Source organism: Salvelinus alpinus, chromosome 15 (assembly GCF_045679555.1).
Source record: "Salvelinus alpinus chromosome 15, SLU_Salpinus.1, whole genome shotgun sequence".
Lineage (NCBI taxonomy): Eukaryota > Metazoa > Chordata > Actinopteri > Salmoniformes > Salmonidae > Salvelinus > Salvelinus alpinus.
The window spans coordinates 4,512,757-4,534,061 of record NC_092100.1 but is presented as its reverse complement, the minus strand read 5'-3'; the positions used below and the strand labels follow the sequence as shown (position 1 = coordinate 4,534,061).

The 21,305-nt window shown below is 41.8% G+C and overlaps 2 protein-coding genes across 2 annotated transcripts in view; both read left to right on the top strand.

The window, feature by feature from the left end:
* Positions 1 to 2,755, top strand: part of inpp5d (inositol polyphosphate-5-phosphatase D) — a 61,178-nt gene extending 58,423 nt beyond the window's left edge. The window contains exon 27 of the mRNA XM_071342296.1: positions 2,287 to 2,755. Coding sequence (XP_071198397.1) covers positions 2,287 to 2,336 — 50 coding nt within the window. The 3' untranslated portion in view covers positions 2,337 to 2,755. The remainder of the gene's footprint in view (positions 1 to 2,286) is intronic.
* An 8,223-nt stretch (positions 2,756 to 10,978) lies between these two features.
* On the top strand, positions 10,979 to 16,723 carry smx5. Its single transcript, XM_071342295.1, has 5 exons — positions 10,979 to 11,073; positions 11,466 to 11,533; positions 14,345 to 14,375; positions 14,469 to 14,528; positions 16,104 to 16,723. The coding sequence occupies exons 1-5, from the start codon at positions 11,071 to 11,073 to the stop codon at positions 16,227 to 16,229; spliced, it is 288 nt and encodes a 95-aa protein (XP_071198396.1). The 5' UTR covers positions 10,979 to 11,070; the 3' UTR covers positions 16,230 to 16,723.
* The last annotated feature ends 4,582 nt before the right edge of the window (positions 16,724 to 21,305 follow it).

Here is a 21,305-nt window from a genome sequence, read left to right as displayed (position 1 = left end):
CATCAGGCAACCAGCCTCTGTTCACATATCAGGCAACCAGCCTCTGTTCACATATCAGACAACCAGCCTCTGTTCACATATCAGACAACAGGCCTCTGTTCACATATCAGACAACCAGCCTCTGTTCACACATCAGGCAACCAGCCTCTGTTCACACATCAGGCAACCAGCCTCTGTTCACATATCAGGCAACCAGCCTCTGTTCACATGACAGGCAACCAGCCTCTGTTCACATATCAGGCAACCAGCCTCTGTTCACATATCAGACAACCAGCCTCTGTTCACATATCAGGCAACCAGCCTCTGTTCACACATCAGGCATCCAGCCTCTGTTCACATATCAGGCAACCAGCCTCTGTTCACATGACAGGCAACCAGCCTCTGTTCACATATCAGGCAACCAGCCTCTGTTCACATATCAGACAACCAGCCTCTGTTCACATATCAGGCAACCAGCCTCTGTTCACACATCAGGCATCCAGCCTCTGTTCACATATCAGGCAACCAGCCTCTGTTCACATGACAGGCAACCAGCCTCTGTTCACATATCAGTCAACCAGCCTCTGTTCACATATCAGGCAACCAGCCTCTGTTCACATATCAGGCAACCAGCCTCTGTTCACATATCAGGCAACCAGCCTCTGTTCACATATCAGGCAACCAGCCTCTGTTCACATATCAGGCAACCAGCCTCTGTTCAAATATCAGACAACCAGCCTCTGTTCACATATCAGACAACCAGCCTCTGTTCACACATCAGGCAACCAGCCTCTGTTCACACATCAGGCAACCAGCCTCTGTTCACATATCAGGCAACCAGCCTCTGTTCACATATCAGACAACCAGCCTCTGTTCACATATCAGACAACCAGCCTCTGTTCACATATCAGACAACCAGCCTCTGTTCACACATCAGGCAACCAGCCTCTGTTCACACATCAGGCAACCAGCCTCTGTTCACATATCAGGCAACCAGCCTCTGTTCACATATCAGGCAACCAGCCTCTGTTTACATATCAGGCAACCAGCCTCTGTTCACATGACAGGCAACCAGCCTCTGTTCACATATCAGGCAACCAGCTTCTGTTCACATGACAGGCAACCAGCCTCTGTTCACATATCAGACAACCAGCCTCTGTTCACACATCAGGCAACCAGCCTCTGTTCACACATCAGTCAACCAGCCTCTGTTCACACATCAGGCAACCAGCCTCTGTTCACATATCAGTCAACCAGCCTCTGTTCACATATCAGGCAACCAGCCTCTGTTCACATATCAGGCAACCAGCCTCTGTTCACATATCAGGCAACCAGCCTCTGTTCACATATCAGGCAACCAGCCTCTGTTCACATATCAGGCAACCAGCCTCTGTTCACATGACAGGCAACCAGCCTCTGTTCACATATCAGGCAACCAGCCTCTGTTCACATGACAGGCAACCAGCCTCTGTTCACATATCAGACAACCAGCCTCTGTTCACATATCAGGCAACCAGCCTCTGTTCACACATCAGACAACCAGCCTCTGTTCACACATCAGACAACCAGCCTCTGTTCACATATCAGACAACCAGCCTCTGTTCACATATCAGACAACCAGCCTCTGTTCACACATCAGACAACCAGCCTCTGTTCACATATCAGGCAACCAGCCTCTGTTCACATATCAGGCAACCAGCCTCTGTTCACATGACAGGCAACCAGCCTCTGTTCACACATCAGGCAACCAGCCTCTGTTCACACACTGTTGTCATGTTTTTAAACTAAGCATACCGCAGAGGAAAAGGTTCTGTACATTAAACTGGACATAGTCAACACAACAGGCTGATGAAAAGGTTCTGTACATTAAACTGGACATAGTCAACACAACAGGCTGATGAAAAGGTTCTGTACATTAAACTGGACATAGTCAACACAACAGGCTGATGAAAAGGTTCTGTACATTAAACTGGACATAGTCAACACAACAGGCTGATGAAAAGGTTCTGTACATTAAACTGTACATAGTCAACACAACAGGCTGATGAAAAGGTTCTATACATTAAACTGGACATAGTCAACACAACAGGCTGATGAAAAGGTTCTGTACATTAAACTGGACATAGTCAACACAACAGGCTGATGAAAAGGTTCTGTACATTAAACTGGACATAGTCAACACAACAGGCTGATGAAAAGGTTCTGTACATTAAACTGGACATAGTCAACACAACAGGCTGATGAAAAGCAACATGGACTTTCTTTCTGTAGTTGAAAACATTTCTCTTGTCCTTTTTCCCCCCCCAGCGCTTCATGAGACGACTCAACCCTCGAAGATGGGCCGTTCAGTGAAATGACTGTCTTGCTCCTGTCCTAGACGTTGGAAATTAGATATTAAATGGAGGGCTAGTGACAGATGATAACTCAATACAACTTCTCGCCCAGTCACTCCACTGCTCATCCTACTGACTCTCCCTAAACATATTTCTGTACAAACTCCTCGTTCCCTTTTCCATACGCGTTAGGCTATATTACTGCAAGTCCAAAAAACATTTTATGAATTGTCTTCATGTCTCCTCTTTTGTCTCGTGATTTTTGTAGAGTCCTCCGATACAAAGTATCATTGTTCTGTTTTTGCACAGACGTTGACCACCACAAGAACTCTTTAGATTATAGGAATCATTTTGAAGACTTGCTTGCAACAATCTGAATGTGTCTTCCTTGTATCTGGTGTTTGGTCAAATCAGTACTATTAAACTTAAAGGAATGAGACTCAGCCGCCTCTCCATTTCATTTTGATTGGGTCTATTCATTTTTCACATCTGCTTTCGACCTTCCTATCTGTATGGTAGACAGTTACTATTCCGTTTACGACAGCCCAGTGTCCAACTATCCATTATATATTTTCAGTAGACTGAAAAGATTTGGCACGGGTCCCCAGATCCTCAAAAGGTTATACAGCTGCACCATCGAGAGCATCCTGACCGGTTGCATCACCGCCTGGTATGGCAACTGCTCGGCATCTGACCGTAAGGCTCTACAGAGGGTAGTGAGTACGGCCCAGTACATCACTGAGGCCAAGCTTCCTGACAATATACAGTGGGGCAAAAAAGTATTTAGTCAGCCACCAATTGTGCAAGTTCTCCCACTTAAAAAGATGAGAGAGGCCTGTAATTTTCATCATAGGTACACTTCAACTATGACAGACGAAATGAGAAAAAAAAATCCAGAAAATCACATTGTAGGATTTTTAATGAATTTATTTGAAAATTATGGTGGAAAATAAGTATTTGGTCACCTACAAACAAGCAAGATTTCTGGCTCTCACAGACCTGTAACTTATATAAAAACAAGACTCCAGTCACCCAAGTCGTAGACTGTTCTCTCGCACGGCAAGCAGTACCGGAGCGCCAAGTCTAGGTCCACAAGGCTCCTTAGCAGTTTCTACCACCAAGCCATAAGACTAGCAAATTAGTAAGAATGTCTCACCCTATGTTTAAGAAAGGCCGTTATCCCTTTATTCAGATTACAACCTCTCCCTTTATTCAGATTACAACCTCTCCCTTTATTCAGATTACAACCTCTCCCTTTATTCAGATTACAACCTCTCCCTTTATTCAGATTACAACCTCTCCCTTTATTCAGATTACAACCTCTCCCTTTATTCAGATTACAACCTCTCCCTTTATTCAGATTACAACCTCTCCCTTTATTCAGATTACAACCTCTCCCTTTATTCAGATTACAACCTCTCCCTTTAGTCAGATTACAACCTCTCCCTTTATTCAGATTACAACCTCTCCCTTTATTCAGATTACAACCTCTCCCTTTATTCAGATTACAACCTCTCCCTTTATTCAGATTACAACCTCTCCCTTTATTCAGATTACAACCTCTCCCTTTATTCAGATTACAACCTCTCCCTTTATTCAGATTACAACCTCTCCCTTTATTCAGATTACAACCTCTCCCTTTATTCAGATTACAACCTCTCCCTTTATTCAGATTACAACCTCTCCCTTTATTCAGATTACAACCTCTCCCTTTATTCAGATTACAACCTCTCCCTTTATTCAGATTACAACCTCTCCCTTTATTCAGATTACAACCTCTCCCTTTATTCAGATTACAACCTCTCCCTTTATTCAGATTACAACCTCTCCCTTTATTCAGATTACAACCTCTCCCTTTATTCAGATTACAACCTCTCTCCTTTATTCAGATTACAACCTCTCCCTTTATTCAGATTACAACCTCTCCCTTTATTCAGATTACAACCTCTCCCTTTATTCAGATTACAACCTCTCCCTTTATTCAGATTACAACCTCTCCCTTTATTCAGATTACAACCTCTCCCTTTATTCAGATTACAACCTCTCCCTTTATTCAGATTACAACCTCTCCCTTTATTCAGATTACAACCTCTCCCTTTATTCAGATTACAACCTCTCCCTTTATTCAGATTACAACCTCTCCCTTTATTCAGATTACAACCTCTCCCTTTATTCAGATTACAACCTCTCCCTTTAGTCAGATTACAACCTCTCCCTTTATTCAGATTACAACCTCTCCCTTTAGTCAGATTACAACCTCTCCCTTTATTCAGATTACAACCTCTCCCTTTAGTCAGATTACAACCTCTCCCTTTATTCAGATTACAACCTCTCCCTTTATTCAGATTACAACCTCTCCCTTTATTCAGATTACAACCTCTCCCTTTAGTCAGATTACAACCTCTCCCTTTATTCAGATTACAACCTCTCCCTTTAGTCAGATTACAACCTCTCCCTTTATTCAGATTACAACCTCTCCCTTTATTCAGATTACAACCTCTCCCTTTATTCAGATTACAACCTCTCCCTTTATTCAGATTACAACCTCTCCCTTTATTCAGATTACAACCTCTCCCTTTATTCAGATTACAACCTCTCCCTTTATTCAGATTACAACCTCTCCCTTTATTCAGATTACAACCTCTCCCTTTATTCAGATTACAACCTCTCCCTTTATTCAGATTACAACCTCTCCCTTTATTCAGATTACAACCTCTCCCTTTATTCAGATTACAACCTCTCCCTTTATTCAGATTACAACCTCTCCCTTTATTCAGATTACAACCTCTCCCTTTATTCAGATTACAACCTCTCTCCTTTATTCAGATTACAACCTCTCCCTTTATTCAGATTACAACCTCTCCCTTTATTCAGATTACAACCTCTCCCTTTATTCAGATTACAACCTCTCCCTTTATTCAGATTACAACCTCTCCCTTTATTCAGATTACAACCTCTCCCTTTATTCAGATTACAACCTCTCCCTTTATTCAGATTACAACCTCTCCCTTTATTCAGATTACAACCTCTCCCTTTATTCAGATTACAACCTCTCCCTTTATTCAGATTACAACCTCTCCCTTTATTCAGATTACAACCTCTCCCTTTATTCAGATTACAACCTCTCCCTTTAGTCAGATTACAACCTCTCCCTTTATTCAGATTACAACCTCTCCCTTTAGTCAGATTACAACCTCTCCCTTTATTCAGATTACAACCTCTCCCTTTAGTCAGATTACAACCTCTCCCTTTATTCAGATTACAACCTCTCCCTTTATTCAGATTACAACCTCTCCCTTTATTCAGATTACAACCTCTCCCTTTAGTCAGATTACAACCTCTCCCTTTATTCAGATTACAACCTCTCCCTTTAGTCAGATTACAACCTCTCCCTTTATTCAGATTACAACCTCTCCCTTTAGTCAGATTACAACCTCTCCCTTTATTCAGATTACAACCTCTCCCTTTATTCAGATTACAACCTCTCCCTTTATTCAGATTACAACCTCTCCCTTTAGTCAGATTACAACCTCTCCCTTTATTCAGATTACAACCTCTCCCTTTATTCAGATTACAACCTCTCCCTTTATTCAGATTACAACCTCTCCCTTTATTCAGATTACAACCTCTCCCTTTATTCAGATTACAACCTCTCCCTTTATTCAGATTACAACCTCTCCCTTTATTCAGATTACAACCTCTCCCTTTATTCAGATTACAACCTCTCCCTTTATTCAGATTACAACCTCTCCCTTTCAGTTATTTGAAAAGGAAAACATCTCCCAAATATGGCTATTTTAAAACAAGACGTAGAAAGTTGGTTGCAATTTCAATTTAATCCACCAGAAAAGACAGAACAAATATTACAACAAATATTGTGGTTAAACTCAAATATACTAATTGATTTAAAAAATATATGATTATTTTTTCTGTAAAGAATTAAAAGGTATAATCTTCGTAAATTATACCAAAAATAGGACTGGTTGAATTAAGTCACACATGCAGCTAACATGGAAATGTCTGCTCTACCCAAAATTACAACCAACCAATTGCAGCATTAGCTCAAAAATAGCAGAGGAAAGTGGAAGGGGAAAAAGTAAGGAACTTGTCTGTCGGCATTAAAGACCATCATTGGTTAAAGAAAACTGTGATAAGTAAAAAAGTATACCAGTTTCATTTAAGTACAAAAAAATGTACAGCTACACCATACAGGTTGCAAAATAGTTGGGAGGATATTTTTGATCTACCAATTCCATGGCACGTGGTTTATGAACTGATACACAAAACGACACCAGATTCAAAACTTAGAATTTTTCCATTTAAATTATCATACAGAATTCTTGCAAACAATAGAATGTTATTTATGTGGGGGATACAACCTTCCCAGCTCTGCAGATTCTGCTGTGAGGAGGCAGAATGATTAGATCATTTGTTTTGGTACTGTCCATATGTAGCTCGTTTTTGGTGCCAGGTCCACGAATGTCTGAAGAATTGCAGCATTTACCTGGAGCCAACTCTGCAGATACCAATACTGGGTGATCTGAAAAGTCAGTCAATCGATCAAGAACAAGAAAATAAATTAATACTTTTTTATTTATTTTTATTTTATTTTATTTACAATCTGTAGATACAATGGTGAATAGAAAGGTTCATAACTTTTGTGAAACATCACAGCACAGTTGGAAAATATATGGCAAATAGAAATCCAATATGGATGGTGTTAAGTGTCACGTATACTCCCTCTCCGGCCTCTAGGCCATCACGCTGCTGATGGCCTTGAGGGTAGAGGAAGGACATCATACATAGATGGGAGAGGTTGAGGGTAGAGGAAGGACATCATACATAGATGGGAGAGGTTGAGGGTAGAGGAAGGACATCATACATAGATGGGAGAGGTTGAGGGTAGAGGAAGGACATCAGAAATAGATGGGAGAGGTTGAGAGTAGAGGAAAGACATCAGTAATAGATGGGAGAGGTTGAGGGTAGAGGAAGGACATCAGTAATAGATGGGAGAGGTTGAGGCTAGAGGAAGGACATCATAAATAGATGGGAGAGGTTGAGGGTAGCGGAAGGACATCATAAATAGATGGGAGAGGTTGAGGGTAGAGGAAGGACATCAGAAATAGATGGGAGAAGTTGAGGGTAGAGGAAGGACATCATAAATAGATGGGAGAGGTTGAGGGTAGAGGAAGGACATCATAAATAGATGGGAGAGGTTGAGAGTAGAGGAAGGACATCAGAAATAGATGGGAGAGGTTGAGGGTAGAGGAAGGACATCATAAATAGATGGGAGAGGTTGAGGGTAGAGGAAGGACATCATAAATAGATGGGAGAAGTTGAGGGTAGAGGAAGGACATCAGAAATAGATGGGAGAAGTTGAGGCTAGAGGAAGGACATCAGTAATAGATGGGAGAGGTTGAGAGTAGAGGAAACACATCAGAAATAGATGGGAGAGGTTGAGGGTAGAGGAAGGACATCAGTAATAGATGGGAGAGGTTGAGGCTAGAGGAAGGACATCAGAAATAGATGGGAGAAGTTGAGGCTAGAGGAAGGACATCAGTAATAGATGGGAGAGGTTGAGGGTAGAGGAAGGACATCAGAAATAGATGGGAGAGGTTGAGAGTAGAGGAAGGACAGGAGTAAAAACAAACAAAAACTAACTATTGTAAAATAGACTGTGTCCATAAAATGTATGTATAGTATGTATAAGCAGGAAGTAGAAGACTACGCGTTGTTGTTCACTAGTTTGCTCCAATTGGAGAAGGGGTTGGAAGGAAATAAAGGAAATACATTTTTTAAATATATGTATTTGTGTGTATGTATGTGTATTCTTAAAATAAAGTGGTGATCCTAACTGACCTAAAACAGGAAATTTTTACTAGGATTAAATGTCAAGAATTGTGAAAAACTGTAAGGTGTATGTAAACTTTCCCAACTTCAACTGTGTAGATATAGAAATTGCCTGTCTTAGGTCAGTTAGGAGCACCACTTTATTTTAAGAATGTGAAATGTCAGAGTAATAGTAGAGAGAATTATTTATTTCAGCTTTTTATTTCTTTCATCACATTCCCAGTGGGTCAGAAGTTTACATACACTCAATTCGTTTTTGGTAGCATTGCCTTTAAATTGTTTAACTTGGGTCAAGCGTTTCGGGTTGCCTTCCACAAGCTTCCCACAATAAGTTGGGTGAATGTTGGCCCATTTCTCCTGACAGAGCTGGTGTAACTGAGTCAGGTTTGTAGGCCTCCTTTCTTGCACACGCTTTTTCAGTTCTGCCCACAAATTTTCTATAGGATTGACGTAAGGGCTTTGTGATGGCCTCTCCAATACCTTGACTTTGTTGTCCTTAAGCCATTTTGCCACAACTTTGGAAGTATACATGTGGTCATTGTCCATTTGAAAGACCCATTTGCGAACAAGCTTTAACTTCCTGACTGATGTCTTGAGATGTTGCTTCAATATATCCACATCATTTTCCTACCTCATGATGCCATCTATTCTGTAAAGTGCACCAGTCCCTCCTGCAGCAAAGCACCCCCACAACATGATGCTGTCAGTCCTGTGCTTCACGGTTGGGATGGTGTTCTTCGGCTTGCAAGCATCCCCCTTTTTTCTCCAAACATAACGATGGTCATTACGGCCAAACAGTTCTCTTTTTGTTTCATCAGACCAGAGAATATTTCTCCAAAAAGTACGATCTTTGTCCCCATGTGCAGTTGCAAACCGTAGTCTGGCTTTTTTATTGGCGGTTTTGGAGCAGTGGCTTCTTCTTTGCTGAGTGGCCTTTCAGGTTATGTCGATATAGGACTTGTTTTACTGTGGATATAGATACTTTTGTACCGGTTTCCTCCAGCATCTTTACAAGGTCCTTTGCTGTTGTTCTGGGATTGATTTGCAATTTTCGCATCAAAGTACGTTCATCTCTAGGAGACAGAATGCATCTCCTTCCTGAGCGGTATGACAGCTGCGTGGTCCCATGGTGTTTATACTTGCGTACTATTGTTTGTACAGATGAACGTGGTACCTTCAGGCATTGGGAAATTGTTCCCAAGGATGAACCAGACTTGTGGGGGTCTACAATTGTTTTTTCTGAGGTCTTGGCTGATTTCTTTTGATTTTCCCATGATGTCAAGCAAAGAGGCACTGAGTTTGAAGGTAGGCCTTGAAATACATCCACAGGTACACCTCCAATTGACTCAAATGATGTCAGTTAGCCTATCAGAAGCTTCTAAAGCCATGACATAATTTTCTGGAATTTTCCAAGCTGTTTAAAGGCACAGTCAACTGAGTGTATATAAACTTCTGACCCACTGGAATTGTGATACTGTGAATTATAAGTGAAATAATCTGTCTGCAAACAATTGTTGGAGAATGACTTGTGTCATGCACAAAGTAGATGTCCTAACCGACTTGCCAAAACTATAGTTTGTTAACAAGAAATTTGTGAAATGGTTGAAAAACAAGTTTTAATGACTCCAACCTAAGTGTATGTAAACTTCCGACTTCAACTGTATATACTCATTAAGTATGTAGTATACAGTATGTCAGTATGGGTGTTCGAACACAGCTTAGGTAAATCCACTACTGGTCAAAAGATCAAAACTACGAAATAACGTGTGTTAGGCAAAATTATTTGAAGAATCTCAAGTATAAAATGTATTTTGATTTGTTTAACACTTTCTTGGTTACTACATGATTCCATATGTGTTATTTCATAGTTTTGAGGTCTTCACTATTATTCTACAATATAGAAAATAGTCAAAATAAAGAAAAACCCTTTAACGAGTAGGTGTTCTAAAACTTTTGACCGGTAGTGTGTGTGTATGTATATATATATATATATATATATATTTGCAAAAAAAGAATATGGGGGATTGGAAACGATGCAGACAATTACATTGATGGAAGCTACAATCTATCTGAAATATTAAAGCTGATCTACCCACTAAAAAAAATCTCTATATCAATCAAATAAGACTCCAGTCACCCAAGTCATAGACTGTTCTCTCTGCTACCGCACAGCAAGCAGTACCCCGGAGCGCCAAGTCTAGGACCAAAAGGCTCCTTAACAGCTTCTTCCCCCAAGCCGTAAGACTGCTGAACAATTAATCAAATGGCCACCAAGACTTTTTACATAGATTTTGTTTTTACACTGCTGCTACTCACTGTTTATTACCTATGCATAGACACTTTACAAATTACCTCGACCCCCGCACATTGACTCGGTACAGGTACCCGTACCCCTGTATATAGCCTCGTTGTTGTTATGTAATTTTCTTGTTACTTTTTATTCATTTAAAAAATATATACTTTAGTTTATTTTGTAGATCTTTTCTTAACTCTATTTCTTGAACTGCACTGTTGGTTATTAAGAGCTTGAAAGTAAGCATTTCAAATAAACATTTATTTGGTTTGAAATGCTACCACCTGCTGGTAGGTTGACAGTATTGCATGAGTGTGAATATATTTAGAATCAAGTGACAACGTCTTGGATTAGAGAAAAATAATTTATCCTTCTTTTAGTAACTGCATAGAAGATATACAAAGTATATTAATTAGCCTACTTATCCTACTCGGTTCATGAATTTATGACATAATGAGAAAGAAAAAAATAGCGTAAAATAAGATTTTATTAATGAAAATGTGAGCGCGCATCACAAATGTTTCTTCCACAATCATGACGTATTTTAAAATCGACCAAATGGTACCGTCGTGACATCATCAACCTGAGACGAGGAAGCAGCGCTGAAAACTGAAAATGGTGAGAATATTGCGTGCTTTAGTTTGCTATATTTGAATCGTTTTATCTTGTTTACAATGTTATAAAGTGTGTTGATAGTTATCAGCAACTCGCATAGTTAAAACTGCATCTATATATAAATCAAACATATTCGAACGGTTTCAGGCCGGTGAGTGCTAGCATGTCTGAAGAATGAGCATGTCGTTGATTTTGCGTTTATCAGCTAGCAAACTTTTGAGCTTAGCTAGCTAGGTAGTTACTATAAATAATTGTTGCATAAAAATCATTAAGTTACGGCCCTGGTCTCCTAGCTAGCGCAAGGAATGCTAGGCTACTAACGTTAGCGATCTAGCAATGATTCATAACGCTTTAACGTTAGCTAGTTAAGGTTAAATGTGTATTCTGTTTTGCAGCTTTTCTACTCATTTTTCAAGTCTCTGGTGGGGAAGGACGTGGTGGTGGAGCTGAAAAATGACTTGAGGTTTGTATTATGTAGTTCGTGGCTAGCTAGTTACAGTGCTAGCTAGTTACAGTGCTAGCTAGTTACAGTGGTATAAAGGTGGCAGAATTCACAAATTACGTCATTGTTTTATATTAACGCATTTAACTTTTTATAGCGCTTTTTCGTTAGACAAAATCTAAAATCGCTTTATCAAAAATAAACACGTAGTACTTTATAGAAATTAAAATATAGGCTACAACAGTAGCTAGGTCAAGTCTGAGTGGTGTCCGTTAGAGAATCTGGAAGCTCAGAGCGAGATGTTTTAAAACTATGGCGCCCGACATGGTTCAATGTACCAATAAATCAGTACGATCTACTTTGTCGTTTTTTTTCTTCTAATTGTCGGCATCTTGGAGCAAGAATTGGGATCATGTATACTGTGGTAATGAAGATAAATGGATAATAACTGACTGCAGCAATGTATAATACGGCAAACGAGGAAATTGTGGTTAGTGCATTCATTGAGGTATAAAAGGAAACCGTTAAAGAATCAAACGGAATAAAATAACAGTTCCTATTTTTAGGTCCCTCCCCATTTTGTTCAGTTTGCTTCTGAAATGTTTTGCAGCATAATTGGAGTAATTTTCAAATACAGAGGTTCATGGACCATGTATAGAGCCCCACAGTGGTGTCGTAATACCCATAAAATCTGCCTCTGTTACAATTATTTGAATAATTCAATGGATGTTCTGTGCACAAAAGTGTCTTATCAATTTTCTAATCAGTCTTCTCAATGAGGCGATCAGTGGAAATGGTCTTTCTGGGCTTGGCGTCAGTTAAACTGCAGTACAGAAAGCAAGAATGTAGGAGCAAGTGGTTTCTTCCAGACCTGAACCCTGGCCCCTTGAAGTGGTTTCCTTTAGTTGCCACAGTCAAAATTGGCAATGCAAAAAATGTTATAATAATGAAAACGTTATTTTGGGGTTTAAATTAAGTTTACCTGTGTGTTTTTTTGGGGGTTTAATGTCACATTTTAAGAAGAGAAATTGTAGAAATAGGTGGGGTTTATGGCTGTGGCAACGAGTGACGACTCCTTGAAGTGCATGCTAGGGCTTCCGCTATTCTTTCTGTTCCTCTGGAAATGGCTGGTCTAGAACAACAACAACACCGAGACCCACTCGAACGCTTGCTTACAGCTGCACCACAGGGTCGGACAGGCCGTTTCCTTCAATTATCGTCATGCCTGCTCTGCGGTGTCAGACCCTGTAGTGCAAGCGTAAGGTGTGGGGTCTACTGGCTAACTTTTCCACTTTCCTTCATCTGAGGGTTGTTTTTGTAAAGGAGTATAACAGTCTTTGGGTGTAAATTTGTTTTTGTCTGCGAGGGCAGACAACACCCTATACAATTTTCATGGACATTCATTTCGTGAGAACCATACAAAATACGTTTAAAATACATTCAATATGTTATAATACATGCAAAAAAAATCATATATATATTTTTTTAAACTAGGAGGTGAGCGTACACATATTCTCGTAGTCCCGGTGACATACTGTCAGCCCACGTCACAGGGCTCTGGAAGAACGTGTTCTCCTACGTAGAAAATATAGACTCGGGCAAAGACGTTTAGAAGCACAGTGAAAGCTATTTAAGCTAGAATCTTTCATTTTTCTAGGAGCTCCTAAATTAAACTGCCAGGTCGCACAGCAACAATATTTAGGCGCATATGCGAGTCCCTCTGTAGAACCCTGTGTTATGTCCTTGGTCCCTCTGTAGAACCCTGTGTTATGTCCTTGGTCCCTCTGTAGAACCCTGTGTTATGTCCTTGGTCCCTCTGTAGAACCCTGTGTTATGTCCTTGGTCCCTCTGTAGAACCCTGTGTTATGTCCTTGGTCCCTCTGTAGAACCCTGTGTTATGTCCTTGGTCCCTCTGTAGAACCCTGTGTTATGTCCTTGGTCCCTCTGTAGAACCCTGTGTTATGTCCTTGGTCCCTCTGTAGAACCCTGTGTTATGTCCTTGGTCCCTCTGTAGAACCCTGTGTTATGTCCTTGGTCCCTCTGTAGAACCCTGTGTTATGTCCTTGGTCCCTCTGTAGAACCCTGTGTTATGTCATTGGTCCCTCTGTAGAACCCTGTGTTATGTCCTTGGTCCCTCTGTAGAACCCTGTGTTATGTCCTTGGTCCCTCTGTAGAACCCTGTGTTATGTCCTTGGTCCCTCTGTAGAACCCTGTGTTATGTCCTTGGTCCCTCTGTAGAACCCTGTGTTATGTCCTTGGTCCCTCTGTAGAACCCTGTGTTATGTCCTTGGTCCCTCTGTAGAACCCTGTGTTATGTCCTTGGTCCCTCTGTAGAACCCTGTGTTATGTCCTTGGTCCCTCTGTAGAACCCTGTGTTATGTCCTTGGTCCCTCTGTAGAACCCTGTGTTATGTCCTTGGTCCCTCTGTAGAACCCTGTGTTATGTCCTTGGTCCCTCTGTAGAACCCTGTGTTATGTCCTTGGTCCCTCTGTAGAACCCTGTGTTATGTCCTTGGTCCCTCTGTAGAACCCTGTGTTATGTCCTTGGTCCCGCAGTTCAACAGCCTGGTTAACGTTGGAATGAAGTCTGCCCTATTACTGTTTTTATTATTGAACGGTGGGACCTTGTATCTCCTTCTGGAGGGCAGCAGCTCACTGTTTTTTTTTTTGAGCTAGATTGTGGGTGGTGTCCACTATGTGGGTGGGATGTCCTTGTCTTACCTGTCTGTCATGGAGTCCCTGAAGCCCCCCCCTGCACTGAAAACCTCACAATTGAAAGCTTGAGATGACAGATGTTGATTTTTACAAGTTACACATCTTTGTCTATTTTCAGCATCTGTGGAACACTTCACTCGGTTGATCAGGTAAGAATAGAAGACCATCTCAAACCACATGTTCGTCAACTTTTTAAATGGGCTCCTACGTTGTTGTGCTCACTGTAGTTCTTGCTCTCGCAGTACCTGAACATTAAACTGACAGACATCAGTGTCACGGATCCAGAGAAGTATCCACACATGGTGAGTTGTCCTGTCCATACGTTGGACAATATAGGGCTGGTTTCCCAGACATACTGTATTTACCCTATTTACAGTGCATTGGGTAAGTATTCAGACCCCTTGACTTTTTCCACATTTTGATATTATTACAGCCTTATTCTAAAATGGATTAAATTGGTTTGTTTTTTCCCTCATCAATCTATACACAATACCCCATAATGTCAAAGCAAAAATAGGTTTCTTTTTAGGATTTTTGTCAAATGTTTTCAAAATTCAAACATATCACATTTTAAGCAAGTATTCAGACCCTTTACTCAGTAGTTTGTTGAAGCACCGTTGGCAGTGATTACAGCCTTGAGTCTTCTTGGGTATGACGCTGCAAGCTTGGCACACCTGTATTTGGGGAGTTTCTCCCATTCTTCTCTGCAGATCCTCTCAAGCTCTGTCAGGTTGGATGGGGAGTGTCGCTGCACAGCTATTTTCATATCTCTCCAGAGATGTTTGATCGGGTTCAAGTCCGGGCTCTGACTGGGCCACTCAAGGACATTACGAGACTTGTCCCGAAGCCACTGCTGCGTTGTTTTGGCTGTGTGCTTAGGGTCGTTGTCCTGTTGGAAGGTGAACCTTCGCCCCAGTCTGAAGTCCTGAGCGCTCTGGAGCAGGTTTTCATCACGGATCACTCTATACTTTGCTCTGTTCATCTTTGCCTCGATCCTGACTAGTCGACAAGTCCCTGCAGCTGAAAAATATCACCACAGCATGTTGCTGCCACCACCATGCTTCACCGTAGGGATGGTGCCAGGTTTCCTCCAGGCGTTTCATCAGACCAGAGAATCTGATTTCTCATGGTCTGAGAGTCCTTTAGGTGCCTTTTCTCTGGCCACTGCCATAAAGACCTGATTGGTGGAGTGCTGCAGAGATTGTTGCCCTTCTGGAAGGTTCTCCCATCTCCAGAGAGGAGCTCTGTCAGTGACCATAGGGTTGTTGGTCACCTCCCTGACCAAGGCCCTTTTCCCCTGATTGCTCAGTCTTAGTGGTTCCAAACTTCTTCCATTTATGAATGATGGCGGCCACTGTGTTCTTGGGGACATTCAATGCTGCTGAAATTTTTGTGCCCTTCCCCAGATCTGTGCCTCGACACAATCCTGTCTCAATTCCTTCTACCTCATGGCTTGTGTTTTTGCTCTGACATGCACTGCATAATAAAATAATAAATTTGCAAACATATCTAAACCTATTTTCACGTTGTCATTTATGGGGTGTTGTGTGTAGATTGCGGAACATTTTTGATTAAGGCTGTAACGTAACAATGTGAAGGGGTCAGAATACTTTTAGAATGCACTGTGTAGTCCAGGACTAGGCTGAAATCTGTGTCTAGGAAACCAGCCCTTTCTAAACTAAAAGCTCCGCTTCTGACGTTGACTGTAACACAACACCATCTCAAGATCTTCAGAACAGATGATGCTGTGAAATAAATCAATAAGGGATTATTGACTGTTCTCCTGTTTGTTTGTTTTCTCATCAATTCAGCCTGTTTTTCTAATGCTACCTGTTCTGTTATCAGTGAAGAACTGTTCTGTTATCTTCTGTCACCAGTTATCAGTGAAGAACTGTTTCATCCGAGGCTCTGTGGTGCGATACGTCCAACTACCTGCAGATGAGGTCGACACTCAGCTGTTACAGGACGCTGCGCGCAAGGAGGCACTGCAGCAGAAGCAGTGATGCTTTAACACATGACATCATGGCTGGGAGGGAGGGAGGGATTTGGAAGATGGACAGATTATGTTTTAGTTCGGTGTAAACAATCCAAATTAATTTAATCTGTTTGCATAGAAGCCTCTGAAATCTTTTCCTTGTTGTTTGCCACATTGGTATTGCAGTGCTTTAGTGTCACCTACCTCAAATGCCAACTAAGGTCTCCCAGCACTTGATACCCTACTGTTTTCTAAACATTTGGACAACACTTCCTGTTCTCTATACTATACAGCACCACTATTTGTTGATGTCAGAAATGGCCTGTTTTATTTAAATTTTATTGGTGTCCTTGTGAAGCAGTATCGAGAATGAAGATATTCCCCTTCTGAAAACTGTTCTTCTGCTCAGATTGAGAATATTCTCTGCTTCTTTTCTTTTTCTAAAACCAGTTTTGAGTTTGTAATGACTCATGTTATTTGCATCACCTTTTTGATTTGTAGATAAACCTTGTTTAAATCCTGTTCTTATTGTCCACTTGTTTTTAATGCAATACGGCTATATCATGAGGGATGGTCACTAACATTTGTGTTTATAATGCACCCACAGTAGTTCCTGCCACAGCAGCAGCTACTCTACCTGGGGTCCAGCAACATTAAGGAAGTTATATACAGTTGAAGTCAGAAGTTTACATACACTTAGGTTGCGGTCATTAAAACTCATTTTTCAACCACTCCACACATTTATTGTTAACAAACTATAGTTTTGGCAAGTCTGTTAGGACATCTACTGTGTGCATGACACAAGTCATTTTTCCAACAATTGTTTACAGACAGATTATTTCACTTATAATTCGCTGTATCACAATTCCAGTGGGTCAGAAGTTTACATACACTAAGTTGACTGTGCCTTTAAACAGGTGGGAAAATTCCAGAAAATTATGTCATGGCTTTAGAAGCTTCTGATAGGCTAATTGACATAATTGGAGGGGTACCTGTGGATGTATTTCAAGGCCTACCTTCAAACTCAGTGCCTCTGCTTGACATCATGGGAAAGAAATCAGGAAAAAAAATTGGGACCTCCACAGGTCTGGTTCATCCCTGGGAGCAATTTCCAAACACCTGAAGGTACCACGTTCAGCTGTACAAACAATAGTACGCAAATATAAACACCATGGTACCATGCAGCCGTCATACCGCTCAGGAAGGAGACGCGTTCTGTCTCCTAGAGATGAACGTACTTTGGTGTGAAAAGTGCAAATCAATCCCAGAACAACAGCAAAGGACCTTGTGAAGATGCTGGAGGAAACAGGTACAGAGTATCTATATCCACAGTAAAACAAGTCCTATATCGACATAACCTGAAAGGCTGTTCGGTAAGGAAGAAGCCACTGCTCCAAAACTGCCATAAAAAAGCCAGACTACGGTTTGCAACTGTACATGGGGACAAAGATCGTACTTTTTGGAGAAATGTCCTCTGGTCTGATGAAACAAAAATATAACTATTTGGCCATAATGATCATCGCTATGTTTGGAGGAAAAAGGGGAAGGCCTGCAAGCCGAAGAACGCCATCCCAACCGTGAAGCACGGGGGTGGCAGCATCATGTTGTGGGGTGCTTTGCTGCAGGAGGGACTGGTGCTCTTCACAAAATAAATGGCATCATGAGGGAGGAAAATTATGTGGATATATTGAAGCAACATCTCAAGACATGTCAGGAAGTTAAAGCTTGGTCGCAAATGGGTCTTCCAAATGGACAATGACCCTAAGCATACTTCCAAAGTTGTGGCAAAATGACTTAAGGACAACAAAGTCAAGGTATTGGAGTGGCCATCACAAAGCCCTGACCTCAATTCCTATAGAAAATGTGTGGGCAGAACTGAAAAAGCGTGTGCGAGCAAGGAGGCCAACAAACCAGACTCAGTTACACCAGCTCTGTCAGGAGGAATGGGCCAAAATTCACCCAACTTATTGTGGGAAGCTTGTGGAAGGCTACCTGAAACGTTTGACCCAAGTTAAACAATTTAAAGGAAATGCTACCAAATACTAATACTACCACCACTGGCCAATATGAGGGTGACGGTCACAGTACAAGTATATAACGCAAGAAGCAACAATACTCCAATCAGTACTTTTAATAAAAAATTAAACAGTCTGTTTTATAACTGAATCTAAATAAAATATTTAAATTAACAGAGAAATATGACTCGGACTCATCCTCTGGCTTCAAGACAGAAGTCCAAACTCTCGCGGTTTGTTAGCTCAATGGATGTGGGTAGAAAACACTGCTCAATCAAATCTTATTTTACTGTTCTTCAATCCCTCAATTGTTCTTGATGAAGTATGCTTCCCATACGAAATAGTTTGTGCATATACTATGATGCCATTTTGTTATGTTTTTTTGGTATTCAGCAAGTTTCTTGGGGGGGGGGCTGTTGGTACATTTTTTTTACCTCCTACTAATCATGTGGAATCATGTGAAATGTTCAGCCTGTGGATGATGTCATCTCTGATGAGGTAAACCATCCAACGATTCCATTTGGGCATCTGCTTTCATTCACACCAATTTCAATAACAATGACTTGTCATGTGAAGTGCTTTCAATTACTGGTTACTTGAAACAGATGTGTTCGATGTCACATGGGCTGGGTTTAGACAGGCAGCCCAATTCTGATCTTTTTTCCCACTAATTGGTCTTTTGACCAATCACATCAGATCTTTTCACATTAGATATTTTTTCAAAGCCGATTGGTCAAAAGACCAATTAGTGGAAAAAATATTGGGCAGCCTGTCTAAACGCAGCCCATGGTAATATGTAACATATATTAGACTGAAGTCTTGAAGTTTTTGTTGTCTGTTTTCTAGTTGGTGGTAGACGCCAACACTCGTGATACCCTGTTCATTTCAACATCAGACGAGGTGTACTCTGATAATGAGGTATCTTTCATTTAATGTAATCTAACATGAGGGAGAACCGTCAATGAAACTGGAGGGACACTACAGTATGGTCAGCATCCACAGCAACAAAAATATAAACGCAAAATGCAAGAATTTCTAACATTTTACTGAGTTACAGTTCATATAAGGAAATCAGTCAATTTAAATAAATAATAATCTATGGATTTCACATACAGATATGCATTTGTTGGTCACAGATACCTTAAAACAGGTAGGGGCGTGGATCAGAGAACCAGTCGGTATCTGGTGTGACCACCATTTGCCTCATGCAGCGCGACACATCTCTATGACTAGGGTGGCTGGAGTCTTTGACAATTTTTAGGGCCTTCCTCTGATATAGAGGTCCTGGATGGCAGGAAGCTTGGCCCCATGGTTCGCACTACCCTCTCCAGGCAGTGATGCAACCAGTCAGGATGCTCTCGATGGTGCAGCTGTAGAACCCTTTGAGGATCTGAGGACCCATGCCAAATTTTTTCTGTCTCCTGAGGTGGAATAGGTTTTGTCGTGCCCTCCTCACGACTGTCTTGGTGTGCTTGGACCATGTTAGTTTGTTGGTGATGTGGACACCAAGGAACGTGAAGCTCTAAACCTGCTCCACTGCAGCCCCGTCGATGAGAATGGGGGCGTGCTCGGTCCTCTTTTTCCTGTAGCCCATGATCATCTCCTTTGTCTTGCTCACATTGAGGGAGAGGTTGTTGTCCTGGCACCACACTGCCACGTCTCTGACCTTCTCCCTATAGGCTGTCTCGTCGTTGTCGGTGATCAGGCCTACCATTGTTGTGTCGTCAGCAAACTTAATGATGGTGTTGGAGTCATGCTTGGCCACACAGTCGTGGGTGAACAGGGAGTACAGGAGGGGACTAAACACGCACCCCTGAGGGGCCCCTGTGTTGAGGATCAGCGTGGCAGATGTGTTGTTGCCTACCCTTAACCACCTGGGCCGGCCCGTCAGGAAGTCCAGGATCCAGTTTCAGAGGGAGGTGTTTAGTCCCAGGGTCCTTAGCTTATTGATGAGCTTTGTGGGCACTATGGTGTTGAACGCTGAGCTGTAGTCAATTAACAACATTCTCACATGGGTGTTAATTTTGTGCAGGTGGGAAAGGGCAGTGTGGAGTGCGATTGAGATCTGTGGATCAGTTGGGGCGGTATGTAAATTCTTGTAGTTTGAATTTGGTGCTCTGCAATTTCACTGGATGTTGTCAAATCGATCCCTCTAAAGGGATTGGCGCGTGAAGGGATCACTAAGAGGTTAGGTTTTACTCACATCGGCTGTGGAGAGCGTGATCACACAGTCTTCTGGAACAGCTGGTGCGCTCATGAATGTTTCAGTGTTATTTCCCTCGAAGCGAGCATAGAAGTAGTTTAGCTCGCCTGGTAGGCTCGTGTCACTGGGCAGCTCTCGGCTGTGCTTCCCTTTGTAGTCTGTAATGGTTTGCAAGCCCTGCCACATCCGGCGAGCGTTAGAGCCGGTGTAGTACGATTCGATCTTAGTCCTGTATTGATGCTTTGCCTGTTTGATGGTTCATCGGAGGGCATAGAGGGATTTCTTATAAGCTTCCGGGTTAGAGTCCCGCTCCTTGACAGCGGCAGCTCTAGCCTTTAGCTCAGTGCAGATGTTGCCTGTAATCCATGGCTTCTGATTAGGGTATGTACGTACGGTCACTGTGGAGATGACATCATCGATGCACTTATTGATGAAGCCAATGACTGATGTGGTGTACTCCTCAATGCCATCGGAGGAATCCCAGAAAATATTCCAGTCTGTGCTAGAAAAACAGTCCTGTATCTTAGCATCTTCTTCATCTGACCACTTTTTTATTGATCTAGTCACTGGTGCTTCCTGCTTTAATTTTTGCTTGTAAGCAGGAATCAGGAGGATAGAATTATGGTCAGATTTTCCAAATGGATGGTGAGAGAGAGCTTTGTACACGTCTCTGTGCGTGGAGTAAAGGTGGCCCAGAGTTTTTTCCCTCTGGTTGCACATTTAACATGCTGATAGAAATCTGGTAAAACGGATTTAAGTTTCCCTGTATTAAAGTCCCTGGCTACTAGGATTGCCGCCTCCGGGTGAGCGTTTTCTTGTTTGCTTATGGCGGAATACAGCTCATTCAATGCTGTCTTAGTGCCAGCCTCTGACTGTGGTGGTATGT